Raw genomic sequence first — 27734 nt, forward strand, 5'->3', positions numbered from 1 at the left:
CCGGCACCGCGGACGCAGAGCCTCTCGGCCACGCTACGGGGAGGGGGGTGAGAAGCTGCAGCCGCCTGAGCGCTCTTAAGAGAGCGCTCAGGCGGCTGCAGCATTTAAAGGGGCGGCCGGGCCCCCTGATGGCGGGCCCCCCTCCCGGCCGGGCCCTCGGACCATGTCCGAAATGCCCGACCGGTCAGTCCGCCCCTGTACGAAGATGTGTAACGTGTGCTAAAAATAATGCAAGGCAAGGACCAGTAAAGCCACCAGGAGTCCAGTTTATGGGGGGACTCCCCATGTCCGATCTACAGATTGACTATACAGTAATGACTAAATCTGGTGGACATCGCTACCTACTGGTAGTTGTGTGCACCTATTCAGGCTGGGTAGAAGCATGTCCTACTCGTACAGAGAAAGCAGGAGAAGTTGTGAGATTCCTGCTACGAGAAATAATACCCCGATATGGACTACCCTGCTCTATAGGATCGGACAATGGTCCAGCTTTTGTTCATCAATGCCTACAACAACTGACTCATATGCTTGGTATAAAGTGGAGGCTTCATACGGCATATAGACCCCAGAGTTCTGGTAAGGTAGAGAGAATGAATAGAACTATTAAGAACCAGTTGGCTAAAATGTGTCAGGAAACCCAACTTAAGTGGAACGTTCTTTTGCCCATAGCTCTATTGCGAATCCGCAGTACACCTACCAGAAGGATGGGCCTCTCTCCTTTTGAAATCATGTATGGGCGACCACCTCCCGTACTTGGTAACTTAAGGGGGGATTTGAGTCAGTTGGGAGAAGGAATTACTCGGCAGCAGGTTGTAGAGTTGGGTAAGACTATGGAGGAGGTACAGAAATGGGTACAAGATAGATTACCTGTGAATATTTATCCCCAGTTCATAGTTACCACCCAGGAGACCAAGTGTGGATTAAAGAGTGGAATAATGTACCGTTAGGGCCCAAGTGGAGAGGTCCTTATGTTGTTCTTTTGTCTACCCCTACAGCGATAAAAGTAGCCGAAGTGACTCCGTGGATACATCACTCCAGGGTTAAACCAGCAGCGGTCGATTCTTGGCAAGCTACAGCAGATCCAGAGAATCCCTGCAAGATCCGGTTAAAGCGCACGACTCAGTCGGAGTGATGAGGAACCTTGTGGATTACAAATTTTATTGTTTCAGAGATTGGTAAGTGAGTGAGAAGGCCATAATAAAGCCTGTCCGCTCACCGACGTGTAGTATAAAAGTCAGGAAAAGTCTCAAAGAGACCCCTGTGAAGACGAGCAGAACTCCATTCCCTGCAGCCCTTACATCCTGGAAGCTGAGGTGCCATCGCACGGACGAAGACTGAGGATGACGACGAAAGATGTGTTTCTGATAATGTTTTTATATGTGTATTTTTATATTCAGGAAGGTAGAGGTACCGACACTCCTAGCTGTGAGGTATGCATTAAGACTACAAGAACAGGTAACCATATTTCCCAGACCCTAATTTGGCATTCGCAATACGAGTGTAAAGGAGATGTATCAAGATGTAGATACTTAAATATAGAATATAGTGTGTGCCATTTAGGAGTAGGAGAACCTAAGTGCTTCAGTCCGGAGTATCAACCCCGTACAATTTGGTTGACTCTCAGGAATGGAGATCCTCAGGGGACCCTAATTAACAAAACGGTATTAGAATCCGTACATTCTTCGGGTGTTCTGCTATTTGATGCATGTAAGGCGATATCAAGTGGTAGAAAGCCGTGGAATGTATGTGGGGATCTTAGATGGGAGAGAACGTATGGGTCTAACAATAAATATATTTGTCCCAGCAGTAAAAATAAGTATGTGAGTCCTAGATGCCCAAATAGAGATTATAACTTTTGCCCATATTGGTCTTGTGTGGGGTGGGCAACTTGGGGACAGACAGCAGACAAGGACATGATTGTGACTAAGTTGCCTACCAATCCATACTGTAAGTCTATGGAATGCAATCCGGTCCATATTCTTATAAATAACCCCGACAAGTTCTTAGATAAATATGGTAATTTATTTGGGTTTCAAATATACGGGACGGGTTTAGACCCTGGGACAGTATTGTTTATAGGGATAGAGACCGATACGGTAACCTCCCAAACTCATCAGGTATACCATTCCTTCTATGAAGAAATGAGTATAGATAATAAGATCCCCCATAATGCTAAAAACCTGTTCATTGATTTAGCTGAAAGTATTGCCGGTAGTCTTAATGTTACCAACTGCTGTGTGTGTGGAGGTACTAACATGGGAGACCAATGGCCTTGGGAAGCAAAGGAGGTAATGTCCGGTTCTAAGGCAGTTGAACAATTAATATCTTCACAAGCCGATTATCATATGAGGTAAATCTGAGTGGAGATTAAAGACCTCCATCATAGGTTATGTTTGCATAGCAAGGAAAGGAATGATGTATAATACTTCTGTAGGAGAATTAACTTGTCTAGGGCAAAAAGCTTATGATGATGATACAAAGAATACAACTTGGTGGTCGGCTTCAAATGTCTCAGAACCATCTAACCCGTTTGCAAGATACGCCAATTTAAAGGACGTGTGGTTTGATTTATCCATCACATCTAGTTGGAAAGCCCCAGCAAATTTGTACTGGATCTGTGGTAAGAAAGCCTATTCGGAGTTGCCACAGGACTGGGAAGGGGCATGTGTGTTGGGTATGCTCAAACCATCCTTCTTCTTGTTACCTATTGAAACAGGTGAGACTTTAGGTGTTAAAGTGTATGATGTGAATCATAGGAAGAAAAGGGGACCCATAGAGATAGGCGCCTGGGAAGATGATGAATGGCCTCCCCAGCGTATTATAGAGTATTATGGGCCAGCCATGTGGGCAGAGGATGGTACCTTTGGATATAGAACCCCAATTTATATGCTCAACCGCATTATAAGGTTACAGGCGGTGGTTGAGATTATTACTAATGAGACCTCACAAGCGCTCAATCTTCTAGCGAAGCATAATACCAGGATGAGGACAGCAGTATACCAAAATAGATTAGCCTTGGATTACCTATTGGCAGTAGAGGGAGGTGTATGTGGGAAGTTTAACCTGAGCAATTGCTGTCTTCAAATAGATGACGAAGGGCAAGCAATAGCTGAGCTTACTAGCCATATGGTTAAACTAGCACATGTGCCTACTCAGGTATGGAAAGGGTACAATCCAAGTAGTTGGTTTGGTAGCTGGTATGAGCAGTTTGGAGGGCTTAAGGCATTGGTAGGTGGAGTCCTACTGATTTTAATGTTGTGTCTACTCCTGCCATGTCTTATACCCTTAGTAGTTAGGTCTGTGCAAAGCCTGATAGAAAATATAGCAGAGAGGAAGGCTGCTGCACAGATAATGGCAATTTATAAATATAAGGCTCTAGATCAGGGAGAACCAATGCAGGAAGATGAGTGTTGAAAGATTCACATCATAGACAAGTTTGGTCTGGTTCATGGTAACTTGCGGTGTATGCAAACCAAGGTTAAGTGATGCCTCAAGTAATTGTGAAATATCAAGAGGCATCAAAGGGGGGAATTTGGTGGAATCTCGGTAAAAATAAATTTAGTAGGCCGAGGTTACCACGTGGCATGTGTACGTGCATATGCTGACGTATCGATCAGTTGGTTGCACGAGGCAAGATACGATCAGTAGTGTACGGAGCATGTGCGAGAATACAGGATGTAGTATTCCCCTCCTCCATTGTGCTGGACAAGCCATGCGGTCAAGCAGGAAGTTAATTTTTATTTGTATTGATTGGTCAAGAGAATGTGCGGGTGGAGCTTAATATGGGAGGAGTTATGTGCCTATATAAGGAGCCTGCACTATTGTCCGGGGCTCAGAACTTGCTGTATTTTGGTGACATTAGTCCCTCTGAGTCCCGATCGGTGAACCGAATAAAGAATCTCTTCCTTCCTGAAAAAACCTGTGTCCATCTCTCTGTGCTTGGCTTCCGTCAGTTTCTCCGGTATCATATGGTTACTTTAGCATCAATTTTAACATTCTGATTATTATTTGTTGCAGTTTGGAGCTTAGTGAATAAGTCTGTAAGGGTTTATTTACTAAAAGTCCGAATTGAAATCTGAAAAGTGAGGCAAAAATAACTGTTCTGGAAAAAAAAAATTATCCATCCTAGCTGTTTTCGAATTGAGCTATTTTGCCTAAATACAGTTGGTCTGTACAGTTTAAAGGGTAGGAAAATTTGGCTCCAGAGGACTACATAACTGATAATGTAAGAACATTAAAGAAACATTAAAGGCACCTAGACCCAGGGTCGGCCCAAAACTTTGTGCTGTTGTTGTCCCCCCGCACCAAAAGCACGTCATCATCCATTATGTTATGCAGTGTGTTCTACACAGTGTGTGTAGTGGATGCCGTCTGTTTTAGTGTCGTGGATGTAATGTGTATTGTATGCAGTGTGTGTTGACTACACTGTCTTTGTGTGTGGAAGTGGATACAGTGTCTGTTTGTGTAGTGCATGCAGTGTGTGTAGTGCATTCAGTATTTATGTGGTGAATGCAGTGTGTCTAGTGGTGGCAGTGTGCTGATTTAGTGTCTGTGTAATGGATGTAGTTTCTGTGTCTGTATGTGGATGCAGTGTCTGCGTAGAGGATGTAGTATCTGTGTAGTGCATGTAGTGTTGGATAAGTGCTGGGGGGGGGGGGGGAGTGAGCAGTGTAAATTAAAATTGACTTATCCCCCCTCCCTGCCTCTTACCTGTGGGCTGGAAGGAGGGACAGTGTGTAGGGAGGTGACAGTATAGTGGGGCAGTGTGTAAGAAAGTGACAGTGTGGGGGAGCAGTGTGTAGGAAGGTGACAGCATGGGGGGGGGGCTGTGTAGGAGGCTGTGGGGAGCAGGCTGTGTGGGAGACAGTGTGGAGGGGCAGGCTGTGTGGGTGACAGTGTGAGGGGCTCTCTGTGGGGGTGACAGTGTGGGGTGCAGGGTGTGGGGAGGCTGTGGGGGAGTAGGCTGTGGGGTGGCAGGGTTTGTAGAGGCTGTGGGGTGCAGGCTGTGAGGGGCAGACTGGAGTAGCAGGATGTGGGGGTGCAGGCTGTGGTGTGACAGGCTGTGGGGAGCAGGCTATAGGCAGCTGTGGTGGGGGGGCAGGCTGTGTGGGTGACAGTGTTGAGGGGAGGCTGTGTGGGTGACTGTGTGGGGGAGCTGCCTGTGGGGGTGACAGTGTGGGGGAGCTGCCTGTGGGGGTGACAGTGTGGGGGGGGGGCAGGGTGTGGGGGAGTAGACTCTGGGGTATCAGGTGTGGGGGTGCAGGCTGTGGGGAGCAGACATTGGCGCTGAACAAGGGGGGGGAGTTGGGCACAAAAGGAAGCTATAGTTCCAGGACAACAACTTGTTTTCCTGGTTCTATAGTTTCCCTTTAAGGGAAATGTAGTTCAAAACATCTGGAGTGCCTGGGGTTGCCTACCTCTGGAACACTATTAATACCATGGCCACTTCAACAGATTGGTTGCTATTGTGCCTAGAGTCAGTGGACGCATATCATTACTAAAGAATTTATTCACCACTTAGAAGAAGCTCTCGGTACCTGGCAAACTGAAGCATGGCCTCTGATGACGAAATTGCAGAGGCGCAGCTATAGTCCGCTTCATGCCATATTAGGAATAAAAGGCAGTTAGATCAGCTGAGCGCTTTCAGACATCCCTGCCCCAATTGCTGGTGTGAATTGATGAGAAGCGTCATGGAACCCTCTGCCCTGTTGTATTTGGAGGCCAGGCTGTTGTGGAAAAAGAACCTCTAGTGAATGGTGAGTAAAAATTTAGTAGTGAGTCATGAACTGGCGCTCACAGACTCAACGCACCATAACCGCTTCAATCGGTTGAAGTGTATATGGTGCCGACAGTGTCTCTTTAATTTTTATTTACTATTGCAAATGTGCCTTTTATCTCTACATCAAAAGGTCTGGGTAGCTGAACATTCTATCATTAATTATAATTTTATTAAGCTCAACATTGCCTTGGCACATTACACAATGGCACAATGGATGAATTTGGGTGCAGTTGTAGACTTTGAACGCTATGTGGCGCTATCACCACACGAGCAAAGGAATCAAAGTAGAGAAAGCTTCTGTTGCCTGACGCTGGTAAGGGGTGTGAGCTGCTGACGTCACAGCAGCGCGCCAATACGCATGGAACAGCAACATCAGGCACAATGTGGAGGCTCATCCCAGAGACTGGAGGAGGTAAAACATACAACATGTATGAGGGGCCCCTGCACAGCACCATTCTCTGCAAGGGCTAACCTACTGTGGGTTACAGGAGTTAACCATTTCATACTGGCTGTTAGGCAGCTGTAGGTGAAGACCTGAGAGTATAGACTGCTGTATGTGTGTAGTATTATTATTATAATATATTATGTGTATGTAGTTTATAGACTGTGGGATATACTGTGCAAAGGCTAGTTGCAGTTTACTTAATGTTTGCAATATTTTAATAAAAACCTGTCCCAATGTGTGTATAAGAATATTTTAATGTAAAATAGTATGCATATGATTATGTAAAAGTTTACATGCGTTTTTTTTTTTAACATCTGTCAACGTGTGGTGTGTGTGTGTTAATGTAAATAAATAATTTCCTTTACATGGTTATTAGAGGTTTTTGCACAGAATTATTTAAAAGGGAAAAAAAAAGCCCTCACAATTACAATGTGCTATCTTATAAATGCATTGCGTGAGTGATGGTGTACTTCTCATTATATACAGGTGAAACCTATCACTTTCTCACTGGTAGTGAATATGTTGTTGGAAGAAAGAACTGCGCAATATTAATACAAGATGACCAGTCCATTAGTAGATCACATTCTGTTTTATCTGTCAGCCATTCTCTTTCGAACCTGGTAAGTCTTTACACCGTAATCCATTGAATGAGCTAATGCTACGGTGTACCACTCTATTCAAGGTAAATAAACTAAATACCTGGAAATGAATATATAGACCATTGTCTATCTTAAAGGGGCATTATAATCACCACAACAACTTTAGCTTAAAGAACTATAATGCCAGTTGTTAAAAACCCCTTCTGTCACTTACCTAAGTCCAGCATCCATTTACCTCGGTGTTAGCTTGGGTCCACCTTTGCTCCTAATGTGGGCGCATGCACGTTAGCTGGCGTGGAGACCTAATGTGCATGTGCGGCAATGACCGTGCCCGCATTAGAATTTACCCATAGGAAAGCATTATACAATGCTTTCCTATAGGGTTTTGGGTGACACTGGACGTCCTCATACATAGTCCTCCATCGGAGGTGGAGAAAACCCACCAAGCTAATTATTGCAGTTTCTTAACCCCTTCAGGACGGGTGACGGATGAGGTCCGTCATCCTGGGGATACCCTTAACGACGGGTGACGGACCTCGTCCGTCACGCGGTAAAATTAACCCGCGATCGCGGGGTTAATGGTGCTCCGGTCTGCCTCTGCATTAGAGGCAGACCAGGAGCACTGGATCAGGCTGTCCCAGTACATGTGCCCGCTCTGACAGCATGTCAGAGCGGGCACATGTGCTGTGTATACTCACCTTCCTCCTCCCTGCACTTCCGGGTTCACTGTGAAGTGCAGGGAGACGGATCAGTGCTGATCCTGCCCCCTGTGTAAAAAAAAAAATAAAGTTTTAATAAAATCCCACCCCTCTTTACCCATTTTAATAAAAAAATTAACCCCTTCCCTGCCAATTGATCACTGACTACAGTGATCAAATTGGCAGGGATTACATTTTACTATGATCTGATTTTATTTTTTAACCCCTGAGGGTTAATTATTATTTTTTTTTAACCCTCAGGGGTTAAATTTATTTTATTAATTAATTTAAATATTTTAAAATTATATATTTAGCTAACTGGGGTGGATGGCAGTTAGTGGGGAATTTGGGGATTTAGAGTTAGGCTAACTAGGGGTTAACGTTAAAAAAAGTTTTAAAATAAGCTTTAAAAAGTTAAAAATTAGTTTAAAAAAAAAAAGTTTTAATAACGTTTAAGTAAAAAATAAAAAAAGACACCCGCCTTTACCCAGTCCAAATAAAAATTAACCCCTTCCCTGCCAGTCGATCACTGCCTACAGTGATCAAAATACAGATCACAGTATTATACTGTGTTCTAATTTGTTTTAACCCCTGAGGATTAACTTTTATTTATTTATTAACTCTCAGGGGTTCAATTTATTTAATTAATTTAAATATTTTATAATTATATATTTTGCTAGCTGGGGTGGGAGTTATGGGCAAATGTGGAATTTACAGTTAGTGCTGCTTACTGCTAGGTAAGGGTTAACGGAAAAAAAAAAAGCTTAGAAAAATGTTAAATCTGTAAAAAAAAAAAGTTTTACGAAACTTTAGGAAACTTTTAAAAAATTAATAAGCAAAACAAAAGTTTAAAAAATAGTTTTAAAAAGTTAAAAAATACATTTAATAACGCTCATTACCACTACACCTGGTACAAGCTAGCGGAAAAATGATCCCACGCTAAGGTTCAAAATATGCCTTTTGAAATACCCTGGGATGTCTTCTTTAAGAAATGGTATGGCTTTATGGGGTATTTGGACTGGGTAAAGATACCCCGAGAGAGCCTGGTAAAATACTCTAAAATGGGACATGGGCACAGCGTAAAAATTGAAAGTTCGAAAAAAAATGGAATGGGTGTGCCCCTCCGATGTCCACATATACATGGCAAAGGTACATACGGGGGTATTTTTGTACTCAGCAGAAATAGCTGAGCAACATATGAAGTATTATACAGTGGTAGTACACATATGGTTTGCAAAATATACTGTGCAAACTCACTTTGTGTGTCAAAAAGGCAGAAAAAACACTTGGTACACGCTAGCGGAAAAATGATCCCACGCTAAGGTTCAAAATATGCCTTTTTAAATACCCTGGGGTGTCTACTTTAAGAAATGGTAGGCCTTTGTGGGGTAGTTTGAATTTAAAACCTGCGAAGATTTTTGGAAATTGCACATAGGCCCAGCGTCAAAATTCAAAGTTTGGTAAAAACTGATATGGCTTGGTCTCCTATATGGCACTGTAGCTTCACGAAATAGTGCCAAAGACATTCATTGGGCGTGTCTTTTTACTCAGAAAGCTTAGCTGAGCATAATTTGGGGGGTTTGAACTTAGTGGCACATATGAAATATACAAAATGCCTAGCAAAAATGCAATCCGTATGTAAAAAAAAAAATGCCCCAAATTATTTTTTACCACATACTTTGGCATATATTGGTGGAAAAATGGGGGCATGCTAAGGCACAATATGCACCTTATGATATACCCTGGAGTCTCTACTTTTACAAATGGTAGGCCTTTGTGGGGATTTTATGAACGGTCAAACTGTTATAATACCCCAAATGGAAGCATAGACTCATTAAATTCGACTGTGAATACTGAAAAGGGCAGGTCTCCTGTATGGCACTGTAGCTTCACGAAATAGTGCCAAAGACATACAATGGGGGTGTCCTTTTACTCAGAAGACTTAGCTGAGCATAATTTGGGGGGTTTCAACTTAGTGGCACAAATGAAATGTACAAAATGCCCAGCAAAAATGCAATCCGTATGTAAAAAAAAAATGCACAATATTATTTTTTACCACATACTGTCTACTTTCACAAATGGTAGGCCTTTGTGGGTTTTTTTGAACAGTCAAACTACTATAATACCCCAAATGGAAGCATAGGCTCATTAAATCCGTCTCTCAAAATTCGACTGTAAATACTGAAAAGGACAGGTCTCCTATATGGCACTGTAGCTTCACAAAATAGTGCCAAAGACATACAATGGGGGTGTCATTTTACTCAGCAGATGTAACTGAATACAAAATAAAACTTTGTACAGGAATAGCACACACCAACTTTACAAAATACACATGAGAAGTTCTTTGTTATACGTTTGTGTGCCAAAACCCCCCCCAAAAAAAATTTTTACTCCAATATTTAGCAGAGGTTGGCGGTAAAATGGCTACGTAGAAAGTGTCAAAACAACCTTGTAAATAGCCTGTGATGTCTACTTTATATAAATATATACTTTTGTGTGGCAATTTTGTTTTCTTTTATGGCTATTAAGCTTACAAGACAAACATACCAAATTCTAAAATCGCTCCACATTAAAAGTTTATTTTACTCCTTGTGCTTTGTGACCTGTAACTACCAAAAAAACTGAAAATCCCAGACACATTATATATTCTGTAAATCAGAACAACTAAATGAATTTATTTTTAATTACTTTCCTTAACCTGCACTAATTGTGCACACATTATTATTGCAAAAACTGTAAAAAAAATTATTATTTTTTTGCATTTTTCTGTATTTTATAATAATAAATAAGCATTTATGTATATATATGTTACATCAAATTAAAGCCCTTTCTGTCCTTTAAAAAACAGTATATAATATGCAATAAATTAGTAAAATGCAAATTGCAGTTGAACACAAACAGCAAAAAATTCAAAAATGCTGTTGTCATTAAGTGTAAGACAAGCTTTTGAAGCTCTGTCCTTAAGGGGTTAAAAAATCCTCAAAAAATAGAAAAAATAAAGTAATAATAACTGAGTAAGGAGAGAGAGTATTTGCTCATAAATGGGATATGAAAAAAATCTAGAAGATGTCTTATAATAAGCACAGAAGGAATCTTCTAATAGAGATAAATCCCATATGGGTGCTAAAATCTTTATTGTAAATCGTTATTGCTTCTACTGGTAGCTATTGAAGAGAGGTTCCCATCTATAATAATGAATTAGGGATTATTCTAGCCTCGGTGAGGGAATAATCTAAATTTTATTAAAGACAGGAAGCGAATATTTGCTTTACCTTCTTTACTGAAACCTCCAGCAGCAAAGAAACAGTTAACAGAACTTTTCAAAACAACCAATCAGAACAAAGCAACAGTAGTATAAAACCCCTAAGCAGGCTCTTCCACTTCCTCTTTCTTTGATGAGGTCGAGCAGGAGAGCAAGGAAACCAACGAATCCACCTTGTAGCAGACACATACAGAGAAATAATCGTCAAGCCCAGAGAGAAAATAGATTACACTGCAAGAAAAAGGAAACATCGTGAAAGTAAACTGTCAAGGCAAGATGTCATATCCATACAATATCCCTTGCACATCATAATACCTGATGAATAAACAAAGTCTACAGATCTTATGAAGACCTAGTATCTAGTATGTACCTAAACTAAAAGGCATTGACGAAACATAATTACAACACAAACATGATGAATAAAAATGCACACAGACAATCATCACCGAATAATAGAAAAAACCTTTATTATGTAAAACAATGCATTCACAAAACATAACAATATCCCCAAATAATTATAAGACCCAAATCCAGGGAGGGAACGTAAGAAAAGGGGGGGGGAAATATTCGCCTCCTGTCTTTAATAAAATTTAGATTATTCCCTCACCGAGGCTAGAATAATCCCTAATTTTATGGCAGGACAGGAGGCTTCATATTTGCAATTTTAACGCCCAAATAGTAGAACCAGAAGCAATATGACAGAGGACTGAAATAAAAGGAGAATGGAAAAACCCATTCCCTAAACCAAGCAGCGGTGTAGAGAAAATGCAGAAACAGTTCAAAGCGGCCGTACGCAGAAATCAACAGCTGTCCATGAGTAGCCGGAGGAAAGAACCAGATCCTGGATCTACATGGTCGTGTACAACCTGTCAACAGAGCCATGGTCTATCCGGAGAATAGGGGTACAACACAGAGGACGAATAGAAATGAAATATGTGTGGAGCAGAAACCGATGTACTGAACGGCAAGAAGGAAGAAGACACTACGTCAATACCATGACGTCAGAACGCAATGAAATACAAGATGTACTGGGGAAAACCGTAAGCGGAAAAACGGGCGCAAGGCAAGTCCTTGTCATCAGGTCATTCCTCAAGGAAATGCAGAACACACAATACCACTAGACTTCAGGAATAGCGAGAGATAGGGCTCCCGTAAGGTATACTCCTCTTGGTAGACTGTAGACCAAGAGATCCTTACCAATGCCAGAATCTTAAGAAAACGCACATGAGTCGTCCTCTAGCTGACATAGGACGTGAATGGCCCCATACGATCCTGTAGCAGTACTTACCCTCTCCAGGGGCCGGCCGGGGTCCTCTCCTCTCTTCTCGCCGCGCGTGGTCCTGCTCCTGCACGAGCCGCGTGCGGCTCATCCAACGACGAGATCAGTCAGGCGGGCAGTGACCGCGAGAAGCGGTCACGTGTCCCGCCTGACACTAAGAGCGCGCCACGCGTCTTGGGCGCGCTCTTAAAGGGACAGTGGGAGACAAAATTAGAATCAGTCTCCCATTGGCCCCTGTCATGCCACGTTCCCCATACACTCACGTTTTGGGGGCGTGGATATGACAGGGGCCAATCAAAGTGAACATTAGGGTATTTATACTCACCTGTTTCCTTTGCACCTTGCCCTATCGTGGTTTCTGTTCAGTTCCCTTTAGTGCTTGTTGGGTTCAGTTGTTTTTTTGGTGCTTGACCATGGCTTTGTTCCTGACTCCGTTCTGTTTATCCGCCGGTTTGTCCTCCTGTGTACCAGTCCCCGGCTTGTTCTACTTTACGCTGTCTCTCCGTTCCCTTGACCTCGGCTTGTTCTGGACTCTGTCTTTTCTTGTACTCGTCTAAGGTCCGGTAAGACGAGTCCTGTTTTCTTGACTATCTGGACTATTCCTGCGTGTTGGGGTATATTACCGTGACATTACGATAGGGCCATGGACCCCGCAGGTTTAGGTCAACAGATGGCCACTCATGAGGCTAGATTCGCAGAACAGGATCACCGTATGGATCAAATGGCTCAAGCCATCCAGATACTGTTATCCAGAACAGCTCCGGTACCTGTACCTGCGCCTCCTGTAAACCCTGTACCAGACACAGCTAATATGCCTAATGCTTCAGCACATCTAACCCCGCCACCTAGGTATGGAGGGGACGCTAAGACATGTAGGGGATTCCTTAATCAAGTGGAATTCCACTTTGAAATGTACCCACGTTCATTTCCCACTGATAGATCTAAGGTGGGTTTTCTTATGCACCAGCTTACTGATAATGCACTTGAATGGGCAAATCCTATTTGGGAGGCTAATGGACCTATGGTACACGATTTCAATAGCTTCCTCACAGCGTTTCGTAGAACATTTGACACGACTAAAAGGTCAAAGAATGCCGCCAGGGCGTTAATGAGAATTAAGCAAGGATCTAAATCTGTAGCCGATTATGCTATTCAGTTCCGTACCCTTGCCTCACAGGTAGATTGGACTAATAATGGGCTTACTACTGCGTTTATGGAAGGCCTGTCTGAAACTATGTTGGATGAGGTAGCAGCTAAGGACCTCCCTGTACCCCTAGAGGACCTTATTGACTATCTCATCGATATAGATAACAGGATCCGTGACAGGCTATATACCAAGTCCAGAAATAGACGCTTTGTCCCCGTTAATTCACCTAGAGCTGAGACTCCCGAGGGATCTAAAGGGTCAGAGGAGGAACCTATGCAGTTAGGGGTTGCTAAACTTACTGACGCTGAAAAACTTTATAGGAGAAAGGAGGGACTTTGTCTTTATTGTGGTAGGAGGGGCCATATGAGACAAGAATGTCCCGTGCGTCCGGCAAACTATCGCACCTAAGACCGTATAGAGGACAGGCCTTGGGTGTGACATCAGAGTCCTCACATTTGCCTCTTAATAAATTGCTTCTCCCTGTTTCCCTGCACCTTGGTAGTAACTGCATAGCAGGGAATATACTAGCCCTGGTTGATTCCGGAGCGGCCGAAAACTTTATAGATTCCAGTTTTGTTAAGAAGAATAACATACCCACTAGAGAGAAGGAGACACCCTTGGCCGTTGAGGCCATAGATGGTAGACCATTATGCTCTCCAGTTATCACACATGAAACTGTACCACTACATATGTCTACAGGGGTGTTACACTCTGAAACCATTCGGTTTCAGATCATTACTTCTCCTTCCTCTCACCTCGTGTTAGGGTATCCTTGGTTGCGTACTCATAATCCCACTATTGACTGGGAGTCAGGACAAATAGTATCTTGGAGTGATGCTTGCCAAGAGTCTTGTATTGTTAAAATCACCCCTTTGAATTCTACTAATATTCCTCCCGTGCCTACTGTCATACCCCCTCAGTACTTGTCTCTTAAATCTGTTTTTGATAAAAGGGAGGCTGAAAAGTTGCCACCTCACAGGCCTTACGACTGCGCTATTAATTTACTACCTGGTACTATGCCTCCCAAAGGGAGAATATATCCTTTGTCTCCTCAGGAGAATCTTGTTATGGAGGAATATATTAAGGAATCTTTAGAAAAGGGATTTATAAGAAGATCCTCTTCCCCGGCAGGGGCTGGTTTCTTCTTTGTATCCAAGAAAGATGGCGAATTAAGGCCTTGTATTGACTATAGGGGCCTTAATAAAATCACCGTCAAAAATGCGTACCCCATACCTTTGATCACGGAACTATTTGATAGGCTTAAACATGCCACGGTTTTTACTAAATTGGACCTTAGGGGTGCTTATAATCTCATACGTATCAAAAAGGATCACAAATGGAAGACTGCATTCAATACCAGGAGTGGTCACTACGAATATACTGTGATGCCCTTTGGCCTTTGTAACGCCCCAGCAGTTTTTCAAGAATTTATTAATGATGTCCTACGTCAGTATATACACACATTCGTAATAGTATACTTGGACAACATATTAATTTATTCTACTGATTTACAGACTTATCACATGCACGTTAAATTAGTGTTGAGAACTCTTCTTGTTAACGGTCTCTATTGCAAACTCGAAAAATGTTCATTTGATCAATCAGAAGTCCAATTCTTGGGTTATATAATCTCTGCTAAGGGTTTTCGTATGGATCCCAAGAAACTTTCTGCCATCATGGAATGGCCTCTACCTCAGGGTTTGAAAGCTATTCAGCGTTTTCTGGGTTTCTCAAATTATTATAGGCGTTTTATTAAAGGGTTTTCTGCCATTGTAGCACCTATAACCAGAATGACCAAAAAGGATGGTAATACTCATGTCTGGAAACCGGAAGCACTTGAGGCCTTTGAATTCCTGAAGGCTTCATTTGCCTCTGCCCCTATTTTACAGCATCCTGTCCCTTCACTACCCTTTATTCTTGAAGTCGATGCTCCTGAGAGTGGGGTAGGTGCTGTCTTGTCTCAAAGAGATTCACCTGAAAACCCGTTACACCCTTGTGGCTTCTTTTCCAGACAGATGTCCAAAGCAGAAAATAATTATGATGTAGGCAATCGTGAACTCCTTGCTATCATTTTGGCGCTCAAGGAATGGAGACATCTACTAGAAGGTACTAGGGATCCCATCCTCATTTTAACGGATCACAAAAACCTCTCCTACCTTAGTGAAGCAAAAAGATTGTCTTCTAGGCAGGCCAGGTGGTCTCTGTTTTTGTCTCGTTTTAATTACATAATCACATACAGACCAGGTGATCGTAATACTAAAGTTGATGCTCTGTACAGACAATTCGAGACTACTGACAAACTAGAAATTGATGTTACCCCTGTCATTCCTCCCGACAGAATAATAGCTACTACTGTTCTTTCTATTTCTTCTTCCCTCTCACAAGCTATACAGGCTAAACAAAACATGGCTCCTGGAGAGAGGCCTGCTGATAAACTGTTCGTTGATATCCCCGAGAGACGGGACATTATGTCATTGTATCATGACACAAGCAGAATAGTGGGGTAATGAAAGTAGAAAAGGTCACAACAAACAAGACCCAGTGGAGCGCTAATGTAATGTATAAACTCACCCTTTTAAAAAAGGGATATGAAATTCAAGGGAATCTGGAGAGAGAATACAATGGAGACAATAGTGTAGTATGTATGGACTTGAGGTACATAAAGAGAGGAATCTATATGTAACACACTCACATGGTACAGAGCCTGAAAACGATAGGCTCAAATCACAAGCGCAGGGGAGTCCTCCGAGGAAGAGGACTCATTTTTACACCATAATTTTATGGGAACTTTTTTATTTATATTTTATGTAAGTGTTTAAATAAAAAGTTTTTTTATATATTTGAGCCTACGACCTGCATCTACTTTCCTGCTACAAAGAAGAGCAGTGCCCTCTTAAAGGCACACTACCTATCACACTGAGAGCCCAGTTTGTATTGGCTCTCAAAAAGGTGAGCAAGCATTTAACTTGTTTTGATACCACTCTGGGTTGAGGATAATACACTAGGACTTTGGTCCATGTCCCCTTATCTCTCCCTTTCTTTGAGGATTGCCACTAAACCATTGAAGAGGTTTGGTGTTTGCCTTAAAACACCCCTGCGCTTGTGATTTGAGCCTATCGTTTTCAGGCTCTGTACCATGTGAGTGTGTTACATATAGATTCCTCTCTTTATGTACCTCAAGTCCATACATACTACACTATTGTCTCCATTGTATTCTCTCTCCAGATTCCCTTGAATTTCATATCCCTTTTTTAAAAGGGTGAGTTTATACATTACATTAGCGCTCCACTGGGTCTTGTTTGTTGTGACCTTTTCTACTTTCATTACCCCACTATTCTGCATGTTATTGTGTTAAGGTTGGAGGTACCTTCACGTGTGTCGAGCTGCTTAGCGGAACCAGGTTCTTCACCAAATTACAAATTTGAGCGCCTAGGAAAGCACGGTTTATTTGTTATCACTATCATGACACAAGAACTGCTGGACACCCTGGTATTTCTAAAACGTTATCAGCAGTTTCTAAATATTTCTGGTGGGCTTCCTTACGCAAGGACGTCACCGATTACGTTAATGCCTGTACTACTTGTGCCAGTATGAAGTCCTCCCACAGAGTTCCTTGTGGGTTGTTGCATCCGTTGCTCATACCCGAGAGGCTTTGGTCCAATCTATCCATGGATTTTATTGTTGAATAACCCCCTTCGAATGGTAAAACTGGGGAGGTGTTTCGGTTGCATGGTATTCCCACTTCGATCGTGTCCGATAGGGGTAGCCAGTTCATCTCCAGATTCTGGAAAGCATTTTGTTCAGAGATAGGTATTTATCTCTCGTTTTCTTCCGCTTACCACCCCCAGTCTAATGGAGCTGCTGAACGTGCCAACCAATCTCTAGAGCAGTATCTTCGTTGTTTCATGTCCCACCATCAGAAGAATTGGGCTGACCTTCTTCCTTGGGCTGAGTTTGCTCGTAATAATGCTGCTCATGAATCCTCCGGTAACAGCCCTTTTTACGTTGTTTATGGCCGGCATCCCGTGGTTCTTCCAGCTGCATTCTCCTTACAGGGCATGCCAGCTCTGGACGAACATTTGGCTGGTTTACGCAATACTTTGGAGCAGGTTTAGTGTTCTTTGGTGGATTCTGCTGCTCGCCAGAAGGTTCAGGCAGACAAGCATCGCAGGGCGGCTCCATCCTATGCTGTGGGGGACCGGGTTTGGCTTTCTACTCGCAATATTCGTCTTCGTGTGCCTTCTAGTAAGTTGGCTCCTCGTTTTATTGGTCCTTTTCGTATCTTGCATGTGGTTAATCCTGTTTCGTATGCCTTGGATCTTCCTAGGAATCTACGCATTCCTAACGTGTTTCATACCTCCTTGTTAAAACCCCTTCTGTGCAACCGTTATACTCGGCATGTTCCTCCTCCCCCTCCGGTTTCTGTGGAGGGCCATGAGGAATTTGAAGTGGCTGCTGTACTCGACTCTCGTTTTCTTCGGGGTCGCCTCCAATATCTGGTACATTGGAAGGGCTATGGGCCTGAGGAACGCAGTTGGATTTCCGCTGGCGCTGTTCACGCTCCTCGCCTTGTGCGTTCTTTCCACGCTCGCTTTCCTGCCAGGCCTGCTCCTCCCCGCCCGGTGGGCGTGTCTAGAGGGGGGGGTACTGTAGCAGTACTTACCCTCTCCAGGGGCCGGCCGGGGTCCTCTCTTCTCGCCGCGCGCGGCTCATCCAACGACGAGATCAGTCAGGCGGGCAGTGACCGCGAGAAGCGGTCATGTGTCCCACCTGACACTAAGAGCGCGCCGCGCGTCTCGGGCGCGCTCTTAAAGGGACAGTGGGAGACAAAATTAGAATCAGTCTCCCATTGGCCCCTGTCATGCCACGTTCCCCATACACTCACGTTTTGGGGGCGTGGATATGACATGGGCCAATCTAAGTGAACATTAGGGTATTTATACTCACCTGTTTCCTTTGCACCTTGCCCTATCGTGGTTTCTGTTCAGTTCCCTTTAGTGCTTGTTGCGTTCAGTTGGTTTTTTGGTGCTTGACCTTGGCTTTGTTCCTGACTCCGTTCTCTTTTTATCCTTGCTTGTTTATCCGCCGGTTTGTCCTCCGGTGTACCAGTCCCCGGCTTGTTCTACTTTACGCTGTCTCTCCGTTCCCTTGACCTCGGCTTGTTCTGGACTCTGTCTTTTCTTGTACTCGTCTAAGTCCGGCCATTCTAAGGTCCGGTAAGACGAGTCTGTTTTCTTGTCTCTTGACTATCTGGACTATTCCTGCGTGTTGGGGTATATTACCGTGACAGATCCTACCCTGAGAGGGCAACTCAGCCAGACAATGGGATCCCACACAGGACATGAAGAGACAGGGAGTCGTAGATTGCCTTCCCATGGCAAACTCCAGCAAAAGGGGAAAGCACGGAGGACTCCTCCGAAGTGGTGTGGCCAGGCGAAACGACACTCCCAGGAATTCGGTCTGAAGCAAATCCTGAAGTATCCAGGAGGTAAACGGGATGCGCACGCCCCGAAGGAGACCAAGCTTGGAAAACACATCCCTCGCCTTGCTGAGGGTCCGGCAGCCAGCAGTTCGCACCAAATTTAATCATGCCAGTACTCGAGACCCCGGAGGGTGAGGCAACCAATCATTGGGATCTCTCCATGGTCGGGTGAAGCCGTCCGCCACATGAGTGTCTCGTCCCGCAGACATTGTCACAAATGACGAATACTTGTCCAGACGCTATAGATAGCGATCCTACGTGAGATCCGACTGCAGTCCAAAGTGGGCAACCAGTGATAAGTCCAGGCCGGAAGGTAGCGAGCAGTACTACTTCCCCTGGGAAAGCTGTAAACCTGCAGGTAGTTCCATGCAGTTGGCGTGAAGAGGTTCCTCCTTTGGACTCCAGAGTCCAGGCCGAAGTTGGTTGGGGTCCGAAACTCCTAGGTAGGCCAGGTCCCCCTATGTCGGAGTCATCAATTAAGTTTTAGATGATCTTCGTCCGAAGGTCACATGATTCGGTCATACCAGGCCGAAGACCCGAGAAGGCGTCATGTTGGAGCGGCTGATAGTACCGGATCCTGGAGGTATGGCCTCGATGGCGAATAACAACTGGTTAATCGACCGGGTTGGGCCCCTAAGTTTGACCCGCAGGTTGCTGAGCATATGCCTGCCATTTTCCTTGAAGACGGACATCTTGGTCCTCGGGAGGCGGAGCACCGCCTGGACCGAATATTCTATGAAAGACCAGAAAACTGGGTTGACTGGGAGTGAGTCAGATTCAATATGTCCATGTTGATGGCAAAATCCATGCGGGTTTCTCTCATGTCCAGTTGAGGGAGAGAACAAATCGTCCACGCCGAGCAGCTCTCTGACGGGATGAGTGCCCTCCGTCTCAAAGTGTCCACAGGCGACATATGCAATGGGAGCATGTAGCGTGGGGATGGGGCGGGAGTCCACCCTGCCCCACCCTTTGCCCAGCATGGCAACTTCGGAATGAGTCGGAATGGACGCCTCTTTTGGTCATGCGTATTGCTCATGGAACAGTCTAAGGTTCCGCAACCTTGATCCTGAGTCCGGGCACGGTCCGAGAGACCTCTGGGGCTAGTTAAGGGGAACCCTATGAGTAGAGACGTGTCAGCTCAATTTGTACGTGAGGGCAACTCCGGAGAGCAGACCCAGCACTTGGATGCCAAATCCGTCAGATTGATGTCCAGCTCGGACAAGAGCCGTTTTGCGGTTCTCAGGGGTAGAAACCAACTAGGCAATACCTATAAGTCATATAGGTCCATTCCCAAAGGGAATTAAGTATTTTTCGCTTTCCAAGCTGTAACGCGCCATTTGTCCCGAGGAAACATCTGTGTCCGCGTGTCGTCGACATTCAGTGGTTAGTCCCGGATAGAGTGCAAACCCTGTATCAGGTGTCTGTGGGGTCCTCTCCGGACTCCGTCATGAAGACTGATCCTCTAGATTAATCCATCCGTTAGCCAATGCGTACCAGGGGTGCTTGGTGTAGCGTCTAGGATGGCCGGTGTAGTGTCCCCTGTAGGGTACCGATGGTTTCTGGCAGTGAGGTCAGCGGGGTGGCATGAGGACAGGCCAAGTGACCTTCTGGGCATGGGAGATTTGTCCTTTAGACGTGATTGCATAACTGCCATAGAGGTAACACTGTCAGAGTGGTACCTGGTGCGGCCAGCTGGGGGTCACCCAGCATGCAAGAGGGGGTCACCCAACAAGCACAAGCATACTATGCAGTATAGGCCAGCAGGGGAGTGGGTCACCCTCAGTCCGAACATAATCGGACACTGTAGGTACAGTAGTGCCGTAGTGGTTAGCCGTATAATAAAAGTAGCCAGACATTGCCGGTCCAGCAGTGCAGACGGCAGGAGGGGGTCACCCTCATATAACCATAACCGGGCATTGCAGATCCAGCAGAGCTGTAGGTAAGAGGGGGTCACCCTCAGTGTGGTATAATAGAGGTCTGTACACCTAGTAGTGCAGTCAGCGAGAGGGGGTCACTCTCATTATGGTTATGACAGGACCCCGTAGGTCCAGCAGAATAGTCCACAGGAGGGGTCACCCTCAGTATCTGCGTATAGCAGGGCACCGTAAGAACAGTAGCTCAATCAGTGGGAGGGGTACCCTCTTTTACTGGTATACCCAGACGCTGCAGATCCAGCAGTGCAGACTGTAGGAGAGGTTCCCTCTCGGTATGATAATATCAGGACATTGCCAGAGCATTAGTGAAGGAAGCAGGAGGGGGTCACCCTCAGCATTAATCCTACAGAACACCATAGAGCCAGCAGGGTACTCCTTGGTAGCCATGTTGCCAGAGGGAGGGGGTCACCCGGCCCACAATGGTGTCACACGTCCATTATTATGGTCCAGTAGCGGGTAGACCCCCAGAAATATGGACGGGGGGGGGGGGGGGCACTCCTAGTAATAACAGGGCTGTATGTGGGGCCGGTTAGCCCCCCTGAGGGGTAGAAGGGTCCATACAGCTAGAAGCTGATGCACATCTACAGACCACTCAGGCATAATATTAGGATACATTTGAAGTGTATGTATAGTGAAAATTTTAAGCCCCTTGCAGGAAGGGCAGCAAAACTTGGCAGGGGAGCTAGATGCTGAAAACAGACCATATAATTTTTGTTGAGTGAAAGGCTTGATTAGCATATATCACATGTGGCATAGTCTTGTTAAACAGTGATTTTTAAACAAAGATATTTATTTGAGCAGTAACCTACCCCTGTAAATCTAAGATTCTCCTTAGTAGCAAAAAGTGTGGCAAGTTTACTGCTAGGATAGAGAACCTAGTCACATTGCATCAAACATCATAGTAAGCTGCAGTGTGAGCTGTGAGAGTGCCTGGGACAGATCCTGCTATCCAGGATCTGTTACATATGCAGCATGTGAGACAGGCACAGTAAGTAGGGGGATAGCTGAAATATCTGGCTATCTCCCCTTCTATAGGGAGAGGGAAGGCTGGCCACATGGCCAGCAGGCAGCAGGGCAGCTCGGTGGGTGAGACCGGGCTGTTTGCGACGCATGGAGCACATGCGGCTCCGAAAAAATGGCCACCGCGGCTCCAACAAAATGGCCGCTGCGGCCCCAAAAAGGACTAGCGCGGCTTCCGCGTGGTGCTCGCGCGGCACTGCCACGGCTGAAAAAGTTGCTCAGCAAGCGGCCAGGGGCCGCGGGGAGCAGGTGGGGAATAAGGGAGAAAGGGTATGGGCGACAGAGCCCAGCAGGGGGACCCAGGGAGGGGAAACAGAGTACAGGCAGAGTCAAAGCATCAAAGCAGGGACATCCAGTCCCCATACAGCAGAGTGAGAAAAACTGCATGCTACATAGCATGGAGTGGTAAAGGAAATAACACAGAATAAACTGCCTAGCTAAACCTAGCAATAGACTGCCTAGCTAAACCTAGCAATAGACTGCCTAGCTAAACCCAGCAATAGACTGCCTAGCGAAACCTAGCAATAGACTGCTTGGATAAAGCCAGCAATAGACTGCTTGGATAAAGCCAGCAATAGACTGCTTGGATAAAGCCAGCAATAGACTGCTTGGATAAAGCCAGCAATAGACTGCTTGGATAAAGCCAGCAATAGACTGCTTGGATAAAGCCAACAATAGACTGCTTGGATAAAGCCAGCAATAGACTGCTTGGATAAAGCCAGCAATAGACTGCTTGGATAAAGCCAGCAATAGACTGCTTGGATAAAGCCAGCAATAGACTGCTTGGATAAAGCCAGCAATAGACTGCTTGGATAAAGCCAGCAATAGACTGCTTGGATAAAGCCAGCAATAGACTGCTTGGATAAAGCCAGCAATAGACTGCTTGGATAAAGCCAGCAATAGACTGCTTGGATAAAGCCAGCAATAGACTGCTTGGATAAAGCCAGCAATAGACTGCTTGGATAAAGCCAGCAATAGACTGCTTGGATAAAGCCAGCAATAGACTGCTTGGATAAAGCCAGCAATAGACTGCTTGGATAAAGCCAGCAATAGACTGCTTGGATAAAGCCAGCAATAGACTGCTTGGATAAAGCCAGCAATAGACTGCTTGGATAAAGCCAGCAATAGACTGCTTGGATAAAGCCAGCAATAGACTGCTTGGATAAAGCCAGCAATAGACTGCTTGGATAAAGCCAGCAATAGACTGCTTGGATAAAGCCAGCAATAGACTGCTTGGATAAAGCCAGCAATAGACTGCTTGGATAAAGCCAGCAATAGACTGCTTGGATAAAGCCAGCAATAGACTGCTTGGATAAAGCCAGCAATAGACTGCTTGGATAAAGCCAGCAATAGACTGCTTGGATAAAGCCAGCAATAGACTGCTTGGATAAAGCCAGCAATAGACTGCTTGGATAAAGCCAGCAATAGACTGCTTGGATAAAGCCAGCAATAGACTGCTTGGATAAAGCCAGCAATAGACTGCTTGGATAAAGCCAGCAATAGACTGCTTGGATAAAGCCAGCAATAGACTGCTTGGATAAAGCCAGCAATAGACTGCTTGGATAAAGCCAGCAATAGACTGCTTGGATAAAGCCAGCAATAGACTGCTTGGATAAAGCCAGCAATAGACTGCTTGGATAAAGCCAGCAATAGACTGCGTGGATAAAGCCAGCAATAGACTGCTTGGATAAAGCCAGCAATAGGCTGCTTGGATAAACACAGCAATAGGCTGCCTGGATAAACACAGCAATAGGCTGCTTGGATAAACACAGCAATAGGCTGCCTGGATAAACACAGCAATAGGCTGCTTGGATAAACACAGCAATAGGCTGCTTGGATAAACACAGCAATAGGCTGCCTGGATAAACACAGCAATAGGCTGCCTAGATAAACACAGCAATAGGCTGCCTAGATAAACACAGCAGACAAACTGTTAAAATAAATTCAGCAAGAACCTGCCTAAATAAATCCAGCAATTAAGCTGCCTAAACAAACCTATGAAATAGTTGGTGACAGGCAGCAGCAAAGAAAGAGGAAGTGGAAGAGCCTGCTTAGGGGTTTTATACTACTGTTGCTTTGTTCTGATTGGTTGTTTTGAAAAGTTCTGTTAACTGTTTCTTTGCTGCTGGAGGTTTCAGTAAAGAAGGTAAAGCAAATATGAAGCCTCCTGTCCTGCCATAAAATCACACTGCCTGAAGATCTCTGAGTAAAGACTTGTAAGGTCTACTAGAGTAGCAAAGTGTAACAATTTGTTACATAGTAGGAAAGGAGTGTAAAGCAATCATTAAATAGGGATACTGCTACAAATAGCTACATAGTATAAAGTAGAAAAATTGCTAATGCAGATTAGATTTGTATAGATGAAAATCTAAAATAAAGTTGCTATAGTTTATATAAATTAGCTGGTGCTTGCTAGTTCAGTTTGAATTGTATAGATGAAGATTTAGTAAAAAGTTGCTACAGCTTATATCCATTTACTGGTGTACAGTGTATAGCTTGGAAACAAATAGCTGCAACTTAGTTCTGCAAGAAAGATATGGGTGTATGTTGAGAGGGGGCCGGGGGGGGGAGAGGATAAAAAAATAATCATGTGATCATTCAACTACCAATGAGTAAATATAATTTTCATAGGCTGTACCTTTAATGTTTCTTTGTTTGCTTTCACCTCATAATGAGTATAATTTTCAATAGAAAGTTATTGTGTGTATGTACAATACATATTGTGTTTTAATTGTTTGTATTTCAGGGTCACCCTCACATAATTCCTACTTTAACAATTAAAGACTCCTCAAAGTATGGCACTTTTATTAATGGAGAGAAGATGGAGAGTTCTGTTGCCAAGAATTTGGAATCTGGCGATAAGGTTACATTTGGTGTATTCAATAGCAAGTATTGGTAAGCAATATATTCATGTGTTGATAAGGTTACGCTGAGCATGCTCCTCCTATTCCTGCTTAAATGGTGGCCTTTAACTGCTTGGAATATGCAACATGCACTGCTCACAATGCAACAAGCATGTTAGCCATACAAGGCATTGTAGCCTGTTGTTCCATGACACATGTGGCTCTGCCTTTCTGTTTCTTTGCAGGGTTCCTTACCTTGTTGGGTATTCAGTAGTCTTTTTTTTTTTTTTTTCCTTTTCCTAACGAAGGGAGCACGGTTTCTACAAGGGGCCAGACCTTTGAGTCATGACTTATTTGGTCCAAGAATGCAATGTGGCTTATGCACCAGATGAATACATATTTATTATTAATATTAATATTATTCACATTTTTATATAATTCCAACATAGCACAGCACTTTAAAATTATAAAACAGGGATATTTAGAGGTGAAGATGGCCCTGCTCAAACAAGCTTGCGACATGAGGTAGGTGGACATATATTATAAGGGCAGTTACTGTGTGACGTGGTCTGACTGAACCTTGGTTTCCCATTTGTAAGGGAGTGGTGTTACCACTGCTCTAACCTGCTGATATATTATATGAATTAAGGATACAGTTGAAATAGGATTTCCACCCTAAAGTAGACTTTAGTGTTCACACGTTTACGAATTTGTGTCCACTTTAATACAATTACTTTCTTTCAGCATGTGTTTAATGTTTCACTTTCCAGCGTGCAGTATGATCCTCTGGTCATTTCATCTTCCTGTCTGGCTGGATCAGAGAAGACATCTTTAAATGAATTTGTTCTGCTACTCGGTGGTCATATACTTGGCAATTGGACAGAGAAATGCACCCATCTTGTCATGAATTCCATTAAAGTCACAATCAAAGTAAGAGATATGTAATGATGGACATCTCCCAAGTTAGTGAACTGGACAGAAAGATGATTAACTGTGTGGTCTGTTAAAGGGACAGTGTAGGCACCCAGACCACTACAGGCTAATTGAAGTGGTCTGGGTGCAGTGCCCCATTTGCACTTAGTGCTGCAATGTAAAACATTGCAGTTCCATAGAAACCTTCCTGTATCAAAACAGACCTTTGGTCCGGTATCTGATGGGGACGTCCTCACACTCTGTATGAGGACCTCCAGCGTCAGATTTTTTCCCCCATAGGAAAGCATTACTTTGATAAGGTGAGTAAGTAAGGTTTTTTAACCAATTATTCAACAGGGCGGGGTGAGCTGGGGGGCGTGAGGGAATGTGTAGGCAGAGGGAGCGATAGTGCCAGGAATACCGCTTTGAAAATGGTAAGAGGTGTTGAACTGAACTTTGTTGCAAAAGTTAGATAAAAATGCTAAAAATTCTAATTCTGTTTTAGTCTAGCTTTCATAACTTAAATCTTTGTTTGTTACAGTTTGGTAATAGAAAACAAGATATGTATAGAAAACAAGTGTGTGTGTATACAAATGTTTTTTTTTGTTTCCAGATTCATAGTCTGTTATGTGAAAGAGCAGGATTTTATTTTAATTCATCCGCTAGGATAAACTTGAAAGCTAAATGTTCTATACTTCCTACAGCAGTCATTACAAGCAGGTATTTGCCCTTTTCCTCTCTCTCTCGCAGCACAAGTAGCATTAAAAATATTGAAAAAAATGCCACCCAGTCTCCTCTTCTCCTAATGTTATAAAGGGGCAACAACACCCTGAGTACCCCAGTCTCTTCAAACAGATCAGGTAACATTGCCTTCCTGTTTTTTATTTTAGATTAATTATTAGATTGTGGTCTAATGGGAGAAAAGCACATGTTGCTTTGCTTTCTGTTTGGAAGTGGCAGATCCCCATTCGATGCTAGTCTGCTTGTTGAGTAAAGCTTTTCCTCAAGCACAGATTGTCTAGCATTTTTGTAATTTTTATTTTGGAACACTCGCACAAATTGCTTCCAAATAGCTGAAGGGAAACACATATACAGGTTATGATTTGTTTCCATAGCAATGAAAAACACATTAGTGTATGATTAAAGGATTTCCGTTTTTGCAGTTTTGTCGGTATTCAGGCTATTTAAAGCCTAGTCTAAAATTATTTTCTTACTTTACAGACGGCAGACAAGGTTATCTGCTGCTCTGCTCGCGTCATCTGGACAATAAATGCTAGGTTTTTCATATTGCAGACTAAGTGGATATATTGTTAGGGGAAACAGGAAATTACACAATTGCCATGATTCATATTGGTGCCAGGTGTAAGACATTATGACCCTCTTACAAGGATATTCTTTTATGGAATGTGTGACAAATAAGACACAAACACAAGTGTATAATAAAATGTATTGTAAATATTAATTTAGGATACTGTTGCAGATTTTAAAAGGATATACACAATACACATTATAACCAATACAGTCCAAAACCAAAAGATATATGGAAAAGGGCAATGCTTAAACATTTAAATGAAAGTCTTCCCCTTGCGCCTTCATCTCTGGTAGTCTGGGACAGTCTCTCTCAGTTCACCATGGCACCTCTGCTTGCTGCGATCCTCTCCAAAAAGAGAGAAAGAGAGACCCAACCTCCTTGGCTGCTGTCCTTTTAATGACTGATTCTTGCAGTCATTAACTACAAGTCCCAGAATCCATTTTCCCTTCCAAAAAGTGGTTTATCCAGCCCCCTTTTTCCAGAGAGTTCTGTCATTACACAAGTCTTTCCTTTTTATCTCTTCTATCCAGCTATACTGTAACGTACTGTAAGAAGTGACCAGTTGGGGTCGGTTTCTGGGTAGATTGGACAGGATGGCTTGGGAAAACACAAACTTCATGGTTACACCTAGATGTTAATAACTCTGATCTTCTGATCTCCTGATAACATGACCCTTGAAACCTTTATAGTGAAGATGTACACAAAGTTGTACCCTTTGATGACAACCTTCTTTGATATGTAAATGGAATTCCATTGTGAAACCAGATAGCTTATTACATAATTGACCTTCACAAAGCATATGTCAATATATTAAAATAGAAAATATATTGTTTTAAAGGCACCCCATTTCTGACACAGGGACAAGGTCAGAGCTTGATAAAGGGCCAAGAATGAGCTCAGGGAACTGGTAAACAAATTTAACAAGCAGGATCTTAAGGTGTTATTTGTGGAGGAACTACCTGGAAAAGGCAACATGGGTTCTGGAAGGTTAATGGCTGGCTAAAGTTATGCGGAAGAAGAGG

At 43.8% G+C, this 27734-nt stretch overlaps 1 protein-coding gene across 1 annotated transcript in view; it reads left to right on the plus strand.

Annotated features, from left to right (window-relative positions):
* Nucleotides 1–6093: 6093 nt before the first annotated feature.
* NBN (nibrin) overlaps nucleotides 6094–27734 on the plus strand; it is a 57571-nt gene continuing 35930 nt past the window's right edge. Inside the window, exons 1-4 of the mRNA XM_063451268.1 lie at nucleotides 6094–6191; nucleotides 6711–6844; nucleotides 24392–24540; nucleotides 25259–25418. Of these exons, the coding sequence (XP_063307338.1) occupies nucleotides 6161–6191; nucleotides 6711–6844; nucleotides 24392–24540; nucleotides 25259–25418 (474 nt within the window). The 5' untranslated portion in view covers nucleotides 6094–6160. The remainder of the gene's footprint in view (nucleotides 6192–6710; nucleotides 6845–24391; nucleotides 24541–25258; nucleotides 25419–27734) is intronic.

The sequence above is a fragment of the Pelobates fuscus genome, chromosome 4, assembly GCF_036172605.1.
Source record: "Pelobates fuscus isolate aPelFus1 chromosome 4, aPelFus1.pri, whole genome shotgun sequence".
Taxonomy (NCBI): domain Eukaryota; kingdom Metazoa; phylum Chordata; class Amphibia; order Anura; family Pelobatidae; genus Pelobates; species Pelobates fuscus.